Raw genomic sequence first — 14,474 nt, 5'->3', positions numbered from 1 at the left:
GTTTGAGTCGCGTTGGTTCCAAACCCCATACGTTTGAGTCGCGTTGGTTCCAAACCCCATACGGTTCAGTCGCGTATGTTCCAAACCCATATGTTTTAGTCGCGTAGGTTACAACCCCATCCGTTTGAGTCGCATAGGTAACAACCCCACACGTTTGAGGCGCGTAGGTTCCAACCCCATACGTTTCAGTAGCGTAGGCTAAAAACCCATATGTTTGATTCGCATAGGTTCTAAACCCATACGATTGAGTTGCTTAGGTTCCAAACCCATATGTTTGAGTCGCGTTGGTTCCAAACCCCATACGTTTGAGACGGGTTGGTTCCAAACCCCATACGTTTCAGTCGCGTATGTTCCAAACCCAAAGGTTTGAGTCGCATAGGTTACAACCCCATACGTTTGCGTCACGTAGGGTCCAAACCAATACGTTTGAGTCGCGTAGGTTCCAAACCCATACGTCTGAGTCGCGTAGGTTCCAAACCAATATGTTTGAGTAGCGTAGGCTCCAAACCCATACGTTTGAGTCGCGTAGGTTCCAAACCCATATGTTTGAGTCGCGTAGGTTCGTACCCATGGGTCTGAGTCACGTAGGTTCCCACCCCACACGTTTGAGTCGCGTAGGTTCCGAACCCATACGTTTGAGTCGCGAAGGTTCCAAACCAACACGTTTGAGTCGCGTAGGTTCCAAACCCAAACGTTTGAGTCGCGTAGGGTCCAAACCCATGCGTTTGAGTCGAGTAGGCTAAAAACCCATATGTTTGAGTCGCATAGTTTCAAAACCGACATGTTTGAGTCGCGTAGGATCCAACCCCACACGTTTGAGACGCGTAGGTTCCAACCCCATACCTTTGAGTCGCGTAGGCTAAAAACCCATATGTTTGAGTCGCGTAGGTTCAAAACCCAGACATTTGAGTCGCGTAGGTTCCAAACCAATATGTTTGAGTAGCGTAGGCTCCAAACCCATACGTTTGAGTCGCGTAGGTTCCAAACCCATATGTTTGAGTCGCGTAGGTTCCAAACCCATACGATTGAGTCGCGTAGGCTCCAAACCTATACGATTGAGTCGCGTAGGCTAAAAACCCATGTTTGAGTCGCATAGTTTCAAAACCCACATGTTTGAGTCGCGTTGGTTCCAAACCCCATACGTTTGAGTCGCGTTGGTTCCAAACCCCATACGGTTCAGTCGCGTATGTTCCAAACCCATATGTTTTAGTCGCGTAGGTTACAACCCCATCCGTTTGAGTCGCATAGGTAACAACCCCACACGTTTGAGGCGCGTAGGTTCCAACCCCATACGTTTCAGTAGCGTAGGCTAAAAACCCATATGTTTGATTCGCATAGGTTCTAAACCCATACGATTGAGTTGCTTAGGTTCCAAACCCATATGTTTGAGTCGCGTTGGTTCCAAACCCCATACGTTTGAGACGGGTTGGTTCCAAACCCCATACGTTTCAGTCGCGTATGTTCCAAACCCAAAGGTTTGAGTCGCGTAGGTTCCAAACCCATATGTTTGCGTCACGTAGGGTCCAAACCAATACGTTTGAGTCGCGTGGGTTCCAAACCCATACGTTTGAGTCGCGTAGGTTACAACCAGACATATTTGACTCGCGTAGGTAAAAACCCAACACGTTTGAGTCGCGTATGCTCCAAACCCCATATGTTTGAGTCGCGTAGGTTCCAGACCCACACGTTTGAGTCGCGTTGCTTCCAACCTTACACATTTGAGACGCGTTGGTTCCAACCCCATACGTTTGAATAGCGTAGGCTAAAAACCCATTTGTTTGATTCGCATAGGTTCAAAACCCATACGATTGAGTCGCTTAGGTTTCAAACCCATATGTTTGAGTCGTGTAGGTTCCAAACCCATATGTTTGAGTCGCGTAGGTTACAACCCCATACGTTTGAGTCGCGTAGAGTCCAAACCAATGCGTTTGACTCGCGTAGGTTCCAAACCCATACGTTAAAGTCACGTATGCTCCAAACCCCATATGTTTGAGTCGCGTAGGTTCCAACTTTACACATTTGAGACGCGTTGGTTCCAAACCCATACGTTTGAGACGCGTTGGTTCCAAACCCCACACGTTTGACTCGCGTAGGTTCCAAACCCATATGTTCTAGTCGCGTAGGTTCCAAACCCACACGTTTGAGTCGCATAGGTTCCAGACCCACACGTTTGAGTCGCGTTGCTTCCAACCCCATACGTTTGAGTAGCGTAAGCTAAAAACCCATACGTTTGAGTCGCATAGGTTCCAAACCCATACGTTTGAGTAGCGTAAGCTAAAAACCCATACGTTTGAGTCGCATAGGTTCAAAACCCATACGATTGAGTCGCTTAGGTTCCAAACCCATACTATTGAGTCGCGTAGGTTCCAAACCCATACGTTTGAGTCGCGTAGGTTACCACCCCACACATTTGAGTCGCGTAGGTAACAACCCCACACGTTTGACTCGCGTAGGTTCCAAACCCATATGTTTGAGTCACGTAGGTTCCAAACCCATACGTTTGAGTCGCGTAGGGTCCAAACTTATACGTTTCAGTCTCACAGGTTCCAACCCAAACGTTTGAGTCGCATAGGTTCCAAACCCATACGTTTGAGTAGCGTAAGCTAAAAACCCATACGATTGAGTCGCTTAGGTTTCAAACCCATATGTTTGAGTCGCGTAGGTTCCAAACCAATATGTTTGAGTCGCTTAGGTTCTAAACCCATACGTTTGAGTCGCGTAGGTTCCAAACCCATACGTTTGAGTCGCGTAGGTTACCACCCCACACATTTGAGTCGCGTAGGTAACAACCCCACACGTTTGTGTCGCGTAGGCTCCAAACCCACACGTTTGAGACGCGTTGGTTCCAAACCCAACACGTTTGAGACGCGTTGGTTCCAAACCCAACACGTTTGAGACGCGTTGGTTCCAAACCCAACACGTTTGAGACGCGTTGGCTCCAAACCCATACGTTTGAGTCGCGTAGGTTACCACCCCACACATTTGAGTCGCGTAGGTAACAACCCCACACGTTTGTGTCGCGTAGGCTCCAAACCCACACGTTTGAGACGCGTTGGTTCCAAACCCAACACGTTTGAGACGCGTTGGTTCCAAACCCACACGTTTGAGACGCGTTGGTTCCAAACCCAACACGTTTGAGACGCGTTGGTTCCAAACCCAACACGTTTGAGACGCGTTGGTTCCAAACCCAACACGTTTGAGACGCGTTGGCTCCAAACCCATACGTTTGTATGTTCCAAACCCATACGTTTCAGTCGCGTACGTTCCAAACCCATATGTTTGAGGCGCGTAGGTTCCAAATCCATATGTTTGAGTCGCGTAGGTTCCAAACCCATACGTTGGAGTTGCACAGGTTCCAAACCCATACGTTTGAGTCGCGTAGGTTCCCACCCCACATGTTTGAGTTGCGTAGGTTCCAAACCCACACGTTTGAGTCGCGTAGGTTCCAAACCCATACGTTTGAGTCGCGTAGGTTCCCACCCCACACGTTTGACTGGCGTAGGTTCCAAACCCATATGTTTGAGTCGCGTAGGTTCCCACCCCACACGTTTGAGTTGCGTAGGTTCCAAACCCATACGTTTGAGTCGCGTAGGTTCCCACCCCACACGTTTGACTGGCGTAGGTTCCAAACCCATATGTTTGAGTCGCGTAGGTCCCAAACCCATACGATTGAGTCGCTTAGGTTCCAAACCCATACATTTGAGTCGCGTAGGTTCCAAACCCATACGTTTGAGTCGCGTAGGTTACAACCGCATACGTTTGAGTAGTGTAGGCTAAAAACCCATATGTTTGAGTCGCGTAAGTTCCAAACCCATACGTTTGAGTCGCGTAGGGTCAAAACCTATACGTTTGAGTTGCGTAGGTTACAACCCCACACGTTTGAGTCGCGTAGGTAACAACCCCACACATTTGAGTCGCGTAGGTAACAACCCCACACGTTTGAGTCGCGTAGGTAACAACCCCACATGTTTGAGTCGCGTAGGCTGCAAACCCCATACGTTTCAGTCGCGTATTTTCCAAACCCACATGTTCGAGTCGCGTAGGTTCCAAACCCATACGTTTGAGACGCGTTGGATCCAAACCCATACGTTTGAGTCGCGTAGGTTCCAAACCCATACGTTTGAGTCGCGTAGGTTCCAAACCGACATGTTTGAGTCGCGTTGGTTCCAACCCCACACGTTTGAGTCGCGTAGGTTCCCACCCCACACGGTTGAGTCGCGTAGGTTACAACCCCACACGTTTGAGTGGCGTAGGCAACAACCCCACACGTTTGAGTGGCGTAGGCAACAACCCCACACGTTTGAGTCGCGTAGGGTCCAAACCCACACGTTTGAGTCGCGTAGGTTACAACCCCACACGTTTGAGTGGCGTAGGTTACAACCCCACACGTTTGAGACCCGTAGGTTCCCACCCCACACGTTTGAGACCCGTCGGTTCCCACCCCACACGTTTGAGACCCGTCGGTTCCCACCCCACACGTTTTAGACCCGTCGGTTCCCACCCCACACGTTTTAGACCCGTCGGTTCCCACCCCACACGTTTTAGACCCGTCGGTTCCCACCCCACACGTTTTAGACCCGTCGGTTCCCACCCCACACGTTTGAGACGCGTCGGTTCCCACCCCACACGTTTGAGACGCGTCGGTTCCCACCCCACACGTTTGAGACCCGTCGGTTCCCACCCCACACGTTTGAGACCCGTCGGTTCCCACCCCACACGTTTGAGACGCGTCGGTTCCCACCCCACACGTTTGAGACGCGTCGGTTCCCACCCCACACGTTTGAGACGCGTCGGTTCCCACCCCACACGTTTGAGACGCGTCGGTTCCCACCCCACACGTTTGAGACGCGTCGGTTCCCACCCCACACGTTTGAGACGCGTCGGTTCCCACCCCACACGTTTGAGACGCGTCGGTTCCCACCCCACACGTTTGAGACGCGTCGGTTCCCACCCCACACGTTTGAGACGCGTAGGTTCCCACCCCACACGTTTGAGACGCGTAGGTTCCCACCCCACACGTTTGAGACGCGTAGGTTCCCACCCCACACGTTTGAGACGCGTAGGTTCCCACCCCACACGTTTGAGACGCGTAGGTTCCCACCCCACACGTTTGAGACGCGTAGGTTCCCACCCCACACGTTTGAGACGCGTCGGTTCCCACCCCACACGTTTGAGACGCGTCGGTTCCCACCCCACACGTTTGAGACGCGTCGGTTCCCACCCCACACGTTTGAGACGCGTCGGTTCCCACCCCACACGTTTGAGACGCGTCGGTTCCCACCCCACACGTTTGAGACGCGTAGGTTCCCACCCCACACGTTTGAGACGCGTAGGTTCCCACCCCACACGTTTGAGACGCGTAGGTTCCCACCCCACACGGTTGAGACGCGTAGGTTCCCACCCCACACGTTTGAGACGCGTAGGTTCCCACCCCACACGTTTGAGACGCGTAGGTTCCCACCCCACACGTTTGAGACGCGTAGGTTCCCACCCCACACGGTTGAGACGCGTAGGTTCCCACCCCACACGGTTGAGACGCGTAGGTTCCCACCCCACACGGTTGAGACGCGTAGGTTCCCACCCCACACGGTTGAGACGCGTAGGTTCCCACCCCACACGGTTGAGACGCGTAGGTTCCCACCCCACACGGTTGAGACGCGTAGGTTCCCACCCCACACGTTTGAGACGCGTAGGTTCCCACCCCACACGGTTGAGACGCGTAGGTTCCCACCCCACACGGTTGAGACGCGTAGGTTCCCACCCCACACGGTTGAGACGCGTAGGTTCCCACCCCACACGTTTGAGACGCGTAGGTTCCCACCCCACACGGTTGAGACGCGTAGGTTCCCACCCCACACGTTTGAGACGCGTAGGTTCCCACCCCACACGGTTGAGACGCGTAGGTTCCCACCCCACACGGTTGAGACGCGTAGGTTCCCACCCCACACGGTTGAGACGCGTAGGTTCCCACCCCACATGTTTGAGACGCGTAGGTTCCCACCCCACATGTTTGAGATGGGGTTTAGAAGTTCACTTCCTTGATCCAAATCACAATTTTTTTTTACGTTGGCACATTTCCGCAAAGAAGTGGACTTTCCAATCACAGCAGATCATTGGAATGTGCTCTTAATCGACCAAGGCCTTGTTTAGACGTGTCGGCTCTGACAAGATAATGGTTGCACATGTTGCTCACCTTTCCACACTGAGCTGCCTGCTTCAGTCTGGATCGGGTCATCTTTGGCTCCTAGTGGAAGACAGAAGGTTCTAGTTCTGAGATCAGGTATCAATAAATGATCTGTATTGATAGCAGTACTGATCAGATTTTGGTAGAAACTGACAACATCCTGTAAAACTGTTTATGTTCAGCTGCTGAACGTGTTCAACAAATTCAACAAACAGTATCTGGTGTTAATCTGATGTTTATCTGGCGTTAGTCTGGCATTAATCTAAAGTTGCTATTGTGTTGAATTGAAGGAAACTGATGTCTGATTCTTATTTATACAAAGATTTGTATTCTAGAAGGAAGTTGCTTTCATGTTTCTGTTATCTTCCAGAATCCAGACCAGTGAGGCAAAACTTACAAACATGGGGAGGTCCTGAGTGTCTCTGATGGCTGCCTTCATCATGGCCACCACCCGCTCATGTGTTATCACCTCCTGGAAAAGATAACATGTAATACAGTGTGGAAAGGAAACGCATGCAAGTCCTTCTTGTTTTTAAGTTGATCAGTTTATCAGATAAAGAAGAATCTGGTCTCAGAGCAACACTCAAACCATAGCATGGACCTTTAAACTTAGTCTGAAGTCCTCTAATACCCCTGATCCACAGTTGCAGATCTGACTTTCCCTGGACATCCTGGATTTCCTCCTGTTTGTTTCCCAGGTGCAAAACATGATGAGCTGCATGGCAACAAGATTGTGATAATGACCTGTGGTTTCTAACTTTTAACACATACATGACTTCCATAGTTCATGTCACAAATTCACACCCAACAGACACATTAGGAGACAACATGGTTTCAGTGTCTTGCCCAAGGACACTTCAGCAGGTAGTCAGATAAAGCCATGAATTGATTCACCAACTTTCCAGTTGGTGGCCCTTCCTCCTGACCCACAGATCCAGGTCAGAGATCAATAACATAGATGAGTTTCACATTGGACTTGCCAAACGTATACCTGGTGCAGTCCAGGTGAGTTTTTATGTGTAGTGTGTTCATGTGTCTCTCACATGCAGGATGGCGCGCACGTTGTTGGATGTCAGGTTGTGCTGTTTGGACTTCCTGTCCAGATCAATGTCTAATCTTCCCAATTCATCCTCACTGGACCAGCTGTCCATAGCAACAGGTTCTTCAGCACCCATCCCCTTACCTGAGTGTGAGACAGACAACTATTCAGGTAGGACACTGAGCTCTGCCTCCATCAGGTGAGGTGGTGTCTGTTCTGTCCATCACCTTCCTTTACCTGAAACAGGTGTCCTTTCTACTTTCTGCCTGGGCTCAAGTGCTCCAGGTGTGGGATTGACCCCGGTCCGTCTCACAGATTTAACCCCCAGGGGACACACGTCTTCCTCGGCAGGGCGCCTTCTCTCCAGCCTCTGAAACATACAGGAACCCATCAGTCAGAGACTGGCCAATCACAGAGCGGTTGGTTCCACCATTGGTTGGTATCAGAGTGGGTTTGCAGATGTATTTTTTCACATTAACCCCATTCCTGAAACAACTTCTGCAGGTTTTATGTTGCAAGTTTTTCTATTCTTCAGTTGTTTTAAAGAATGATACAGTAAGGTCTGATTGATTGATTGGTTGGATGATTAATAGGAATGCTTGTAATAAAGCTAATACTATGTGTTTATTAACTTTTTGTTGTTTTTATGATCAATTTTGCCCTCAGAGATCCAAGCTTCTTGTTTTGGAAAAGCCACTGTCCACCAGCAAACGTTCTCCCTCCAATAAAGCAGCAAACTTTTCCTCATCGGGAGAAAAAGCTTCGAGTGTGCAATATGTTCAACTTCGCTTTTTCTCTTTTTCTGCAGATGCTGTTAATGTCCAACATTCTGGGGGAAAGTTTACATTTGATTTGGAACAAATGTCTCAAATTTCTTTGCTTTTATTTTCTGCCTTTGGTGTCGCCGTTTCCCTTTTCTCCAGATGTTGTCGTACGCCGGGTTCAGAGTTGGCGTGGAGGTCGGGACGTTTTACCGCCAAATCCTGGTTTTAGAAATCCTGGTTTTAGAAATCCCAGAAGCGGACTAGAACTGTTATACGGCTCTGTCAGAGCAGTGTTAATTAGTCCAGCACACTGGCTAATATTGTCTCTATTTAACCAGTGCTTTAAGTCTCTGCTGGTTTGTGGATACACTGAGGTTTGTCACTTGGAATATGCGTGGAGCTGGTACAAGAGAAAAGAGGTTAAAAATTTTTGATCAAACGCGTGAAATGAAGGCAGACATCGTTCTCCTGCAGGAGACTCATTTATCTAATTCAACAATAATTCTTTCAACGGACCAGTTTCCACATGTTTACTCAGCTTGCTATAATTCCAGACAAAGAGGAGTAGCCACTCTTATTAATAAAAGGTTAAAATTTGACATTGATCAAACAATCACAGATCCAGAAGGCAGATTTTTAATAGTTACATTATCTATTCAAAATGTTAACTATTGCAAATGTTTATGGTCCACAGAGAGGCACCAGACAGGGCTGCCCACTTTCTCCATCACTCTTTGCCATTTTTATCGAACCCCTGGCAGCTGCCATAAAACAAAACCCAGAAATCAAAGGAATTCAAGCTAAAAATATTGAACATAAAATTAGTCTTTACGCAGATGACGTTTTACTTTTCCTTCACAACTCACAAACAACACTTTCTCAATCAATCACACTAATTAATAAATTCTCTTCAATATCAGACTCTTCTATTAACTGGTTAAAGACTACAGCAATGCCCATTAACTGTGACTTTAAAAACATATCTAACACCACTATACAGTCAGGAAATATTAGTTATTTAGGTATAATGACCTCTCCCAGACTAACCGAACTAATAAAGTTAAATCATGATCAGCTAATAAAAACAGTAGAGGATGACCTCTCAAGGTGGAACCGCTTGTCCATATCACTTATGGGGAGGGTTTCCACTGTTAAAATGATGGTTTTACCAAAAGTTAATTACCTTTTCTCAATGGTTCCCATCAGACCATCCTCCACTTGGTTTAAATCACTACACTCCCACATATCCAGATTTCTCTGGAAAAACAAGCCATCCCGCATTAGTCTAAAAACTTTACAACAGACCAAAGACAGAGGTGGGTTGGACCTGCCAAATTTTAATCAATATTTCTTATGTAATAGGCTGCAATGCATCTCCAAGTGGCTTAATCCAAGTTCTTTGGATGAGTCATGGCAGGATGGGCTGACGTGGACCTGCCGCTGTAGATAGTTGAGGATGGGGGGGTGCCTGTGTGTGTATGGGGTGTGTATGGAGGAGTGTGTTGGGGCATGTATGTGTGGGGGTGTAGGTTTAGGGGACTGTGATAGTACATGAGTGTGTGGGGTGTAGGGAGGGTACGTATGAGGGAGTGCGGTGGTATATATGCGGGGTGTGTATAGAGGATTGTAGTGGTACATGAAGGTATAGGGGGTGAGGGGTGTGTGTATGCGGGAGTGTGTGAGGGGTGTTGGGGTGGAGGTTTAGGGGAGTGTGATAGTACATGAATGTGTGGGGTGTAGGGGGTGTGTGGTGGTTTATATGTGGGGGGTTTATAGAGGATTGTAGTGGTACATGAAGGTATAGGGGGTGAGGGGTGTGTGTATGCGGGAGTGTGTGAGGGGTGTTGGGGTGGAGGTTTAGGGGAGTGTGATAGTACATGAATGTGTGGGGTGTAGGGGGTGTGTGGTGGTTTATATGTGGGGGGTTTATAGAGGATTGTAGTGGTACATGAAGGTATAGGGGGTGAGGGGTGTGTGTATGCGGGAGTGTGTGAGGGGTGTTGGGGTGGAGGTTTAGGGGACCGTGATAGTACATGAATGTGTGGGGTGTAGGAAGTGTGTGGTGGTTTATATGTGGGGGGTTTATGGGGAGTGTAGTGGAGCATGAGTTTGTGGGGGGTAGGGTTGTGTGTAAGGGGGAGTGTGTTAGGGCATGTACGTGTGGGGGTGGAGGTTTGGGGGAGTGTGATAGTACATGAATGTGTGGGGTGTAGGAAGTGTGTGGTGGTTTATATGTGGGGGGTTTATGGGGAGTGTAGTGGAGCATGAGTTTGTGGGGGGTAGGGTTGTGTGTAAGGGGGAGTGTGTTAGGGCATGTACGTGTGGGGGTGGAGGTTTGGGGGAGTGTGATAGTACATGAGTGTGTGGTGGGTGTGGATGAGGGAGTGGGTGGTGTGTGTGTGGGAGGGGGTAAGGGCTTGTGTGTGTGGAATCTGGTGTTAAATGCATGGGGGGTAGGGGTGTGTATGTAGAGGGGAGTGGGGTGATATGTGTGTGTGTGTGTATATGGGGTAGGGGTTAGTATATAGAGGAGTGTGGGGGTGCATGTATATGGGGGGGTAGTGGTCCGTGTGTAGGGGGGAGTGGGGTGATGTGTGTGTGTGTATGGGGGGGGTCTTGGTGCTCGGGGAGCGCTGCTGGTGCACTGGGGTGCGGCCTGGCTGCCGCTCGGTGGAGGCCCGGGGATCCCGGCCCTCCCTCTGTGTGGGCTGGGCCCTCTGCCTGCGGGGGTGGGGGGCTGCTTCCGAGCTCTTGGGGCCGTGGGGCCCGCGCTCTGTCTGCCCTGGGGGGCCGGTGCCCGGCGGGGCCGGGCCTGCTGGGGCCTGTTGACTGGTAGTAGTACTACTGTAGTAAATGACTGGTAGTAGTACTACTGTAGTAAATGACTGGTAGTAGTACTACTGTAGTAAATGACTGTTAAGTAGTACTACTGTAGTAAATGACTGGTAGTAGTACTACTGTAGTAAATGACTGTTAAGTAGTACTACTGTAGCAAATGACTGGTAGTAGTACTACTGTAGTAAATGACTGGTAGTAGTACTACTGTAGTAAATGACTGGTAGTAGTACTACTGTAGTAAATGACTGGTAGCAGTACTACTGTAGTAAATGACTGGTAGTAGTACTACTGTAGTAAATGACTGGTAGTAGTACTACTGTAGTAAATGACTGTTAAGTAGTACTACTGTAGTAAATGACTGGTAGTAGTACTACTGTAGTAAATGACTGTCAAGTAGTACTACTGTAGTAAATGACTGTCAAGTAGTACTACTGTAGTAAATGACTGGTAGTAGTACTACTGTAGTAAATGACTGTTAAGTAGTACTACTGTAGTAAATGACTGGTAGTAGTACTACTGTAGTAAATGACTGGTAGTAGTACTACTGTAGTAAATGACTGTTAAGTAGTACTACTGTAGTAAATGACTGGTAGTAGTACTATTGTAGTAAATGACTGGTAGTAGTACTACTGTAGTAAATGACTGTTAAGTAGTACTACTGTAGTAAATGACTGGTAGTAGTACTATTGTAGTAAATGACTGGTAGTAGTACTACTGTAGTAAATGACTGGTAGTAGTACTATTGTAGTAAATGACTGTTAAGTAGTACTACTGTAGTAAATGACTGGTAGTAGTACTACTGTAGTAAATGACTGGTAGTAGTACTATTGTAGTAAATGACTGTTAAGTAGTACTACTGTAGTAAATGACTGGTAGTAGTACTACTGTAGTAAATGACTGTTAAGTAGTACTATTGTAGTAAATGACTGTTAAGTAGTACTACTGTAGTAAATGACTGGTAGTAGTACTACTGTAGTAAATGACTGGTAGTAGTACTATTGTAGTAAATGACTGTTAAGTAGTACTACTGTAGTAAATGACTGGTAGTAGTACTAATGTAGTAAATGACTGTTAAGTAGTACTACTGTAGTAAATGACTGGTAGTAGTACTACTGTAGTAAATGACTGTTAAGTAGTACTACTGTAGTAAATGACTGGTAGTAGTACTATTGTAGTAAATGACTGTTAAGTAGTACTACTGTAGTAAATGACTGTTAAGTAGTACTACTGTAGTAAATGACTGGTAGTAGTACTACTGTAGTAAATGACTGGTAGTAGTACTACTGTAGTAAATGACTGGTAGTAGTACTACTGTAGTAAATGACTGTTAGCAGTACTACTGTAGTAAATGACTGGTAGTAGTACTACTGTAGTAAATGACTGTTAAGTAGTACTACTGTAGTAAATGACTGTTAAGTAGTACTACTGTAGTAAATGACTGGTAGTAGTACTACTGTAGTAAATGACTGGTAGTAGTACTACTGTAGTAAATGACTGTTAAGTAGTACTACTGTAGTAAATGACTGTTAAGTAGTACTACTGTAGTAAATGACTGGTAGTAGTACTACTGTAGTAAATGACTGGTAGTAGTACTACTGTAGCAAATGACTGGTAGTAGTACTACTGTAGTAAATGACTGGTAGTAGTACTACTGTAGTAAATGACTGGTAGTAGTACTACTGTAGTAAATGACTGTTAAGTAGTACTACTGTAGTAAATGACTGGTAGTAGTACTACTGTAGTAAATGACTGGTAGTAGTACTACTGTAGTAAATGACTGGTAGTAGTACTACTGTAGTAAATGACTGGTAGTAGTACTACTGTAGTAAATGACTGGTAGTAGTATTACTGTAGTAAATGACTGGTAGTAGTACTACTGTAGTAAATGACTGGTAGTAGTACTACTGTAGTAAATGACTGGTAGTAGTACTACTGTAGCAAATGACTGGTAGTAGTACTACTGTAGTAAATGACTGGTAGTAGTACTACTGTAGCAAATGACTGGTAGTAGTACTACTGTAGTAAATGACTGGTAGTAGTACTACTGTAGTAAATGACTGGTAGTAGTACTACTGTAGTAAATGACTGGTAGTAGTATTACTGTAGTAAATGACTGGTAGTAGTACTACTGTAGTAAATGACTGGTAGTAGTACTACTGTAGTAAATGACTGGTAGTAGTACTACTGTAGTAAATGACTGGTAGTAGTACTACTGTAGTAAATGACTGGTAGTAGTATTACTGTAGTAAATGACTGGTAGTAGTACTACTGTAGTAAATGACTGGTAGTAGTACTACTGTAGCAAATGACTGGTAGTAGTACTACTGTAGTAAATGACTGGTAGTAGTACTACTGTAGTAAATGACTGGTAGTAGTACTACTGTAGTAAATGACTGGTAGTAGTATTACTGTAGTAAATGACTGGTAGTAGTACTACTGTAGTAAATGACTGGTAGTAGTACTACTGTAGTAAATGACTGGTAGTAGTACTACTGTAGTAAATGACTGGTAGTAGTACTACTGTAGTAAATGACTGGTAGTAGTATTACTGTAGTAAATGACTGGTAGTAGTATTACTGTAGTAAATGACTGGTAGTAGTACTACTGTAGTAAATGACTGGTAGTAGTATTACTGTAGTAAATGACTGGTAGTAGTACTACTGTAGTAAATGACTGGTAGTAGTAGTCTTCCTCCCATCCAAACCACCTCAATGTAAACACAGAAGAGGGAACAACGTGACGCTACAGCAGGCGTTGTGCGTCTAAACTGGTCTGAACAATACGTTTCTTTTGAGGGGACATTTAAAAAAAATAAAATAATAATAATAATAAAAATCAACAAATATAAGCTGTAACATGAGGTGAAGTCGTAGGAGGGTATACTGATGGCTGAAGAAAGCCGGTAAAAGTCCCGGTACGTACTACACGCTGTAAAAAAGTAGTCCCGGTATGCAAAGAGATAGGATTTAAAAGGTCTGGTACTGCGTACCGGTCCACTTAAAGCACTGTATTTAACCAATAATCACTAATCGATCGATAATCCTACCAAAGGTCCAAACTGCGGTTCTACGTCACCACGCTGGTCTGATCACCAGAAACCCGGACTCTCTGCCGCCTTTCAGAACCGAACCGGTACCACAGAGAACCAGGACCAGAACCACTACCAGGACCTGGACCAGAACCACAACCAGGACCAGAACCAGAACTGACCGTTAGATGGAGGTTCGCCATAATGATCCGTATCAACGCTTCTTCACTTCCTGCTTCCGGTCATTACAGCTACACTTCCTGCTGCAGTTCTCCAGAATAAAAGCATTCATTTCCGGGCACATTGAGCAGCTGGTTCTGATGAAGTAAAAGTTTCTCTTAAGAACAACTAAGCAGTCCACACCCTGCAACCCCCTTCTCCCCCCGCCTCCCCATCCTCCCCCACCCTCCTCCCCATCATCAACCTCCTCCCCATCCTATGTGTGTGTGTGTGTGTTTGTGGGTCATAACTCAGTAAATGTAAAAGATGAGCAGGACCGTGTCGGGCACACTGGGAATTGTTGTGGACTGTGTCCAAGCATTAAGGAAATAAAGGAACTTTTGTGCTGCATTTCAGGCTTGTTGTTTTGCCTTTTTTTGGCTAAATTTAAAAAACTCCAGG

General features: G+C 46.6%; 1 protein-coding gene across 6 annotated transcripts in view; it reads right to left on the bottom strand.

Moving 5' to 3' along the window:
• Positions 1–14,076, bottom strand: part of gon4lb (gon-4 like b) — a 163,373-nt gene extending 149,297 nt beyond the window's left edge. For 4 of the 6 annotated variants that reach the window (XM_079240022.1, XM_079240023.1, XM_079240024.1 and 1 more), the window contains exons 1-6: positions 14,036–14,076; positions 7,461–7,593; positions 7,228–7,367; positions 6,816–6,899; positions 6,582–6,656; positions 6,194–6,244 (exon numbers count right to left, since the gene is read on the bottom strand). In XM_079240022.1, the coding sequence (XP_079096148.1) occupies positions 6,194–6,244; positions 6,582–6,656; positions 6,816–6,899; positions 7,228–7,367; positions 7,461–7,593; positions 14,036–14,056 (504 nt within the window). In that variant the 5' untranslated portion in view covers positions 14,057–14,076. The remainder of the gene's footprint in view (positions 1–6,193; positions 6,245–6,581; positions 6,657–6,815; positions 6,900–7,227; positions 7,368–7,460; positions 7,594–14,035) is intronic. The other 2 variants (XM_079240025.1, XM_079240027.1) reach the window with 1 other exon arrangement.
• Between the last annotated feature and the right edge of the window lie 398 nt (positions 14,077–14,474).

This window comes from Telmatherina bonti (assembly GCF_933228915.1).
Source record: "Telmatherina bonti genome assembly, chromosome: 5".
Lineage (NCBI taxonomy): Eukaryota > Metazoa > Chordata > Actinopteri > Atheriniformes > Telmatherinidae > Telmatherina > Telmatherina bonti.
The sequence above is the reverse complement of the archived record's forward strand: the minus strand, read 5'-3'. Positions and strand labels throughout refer to the sequence as shown.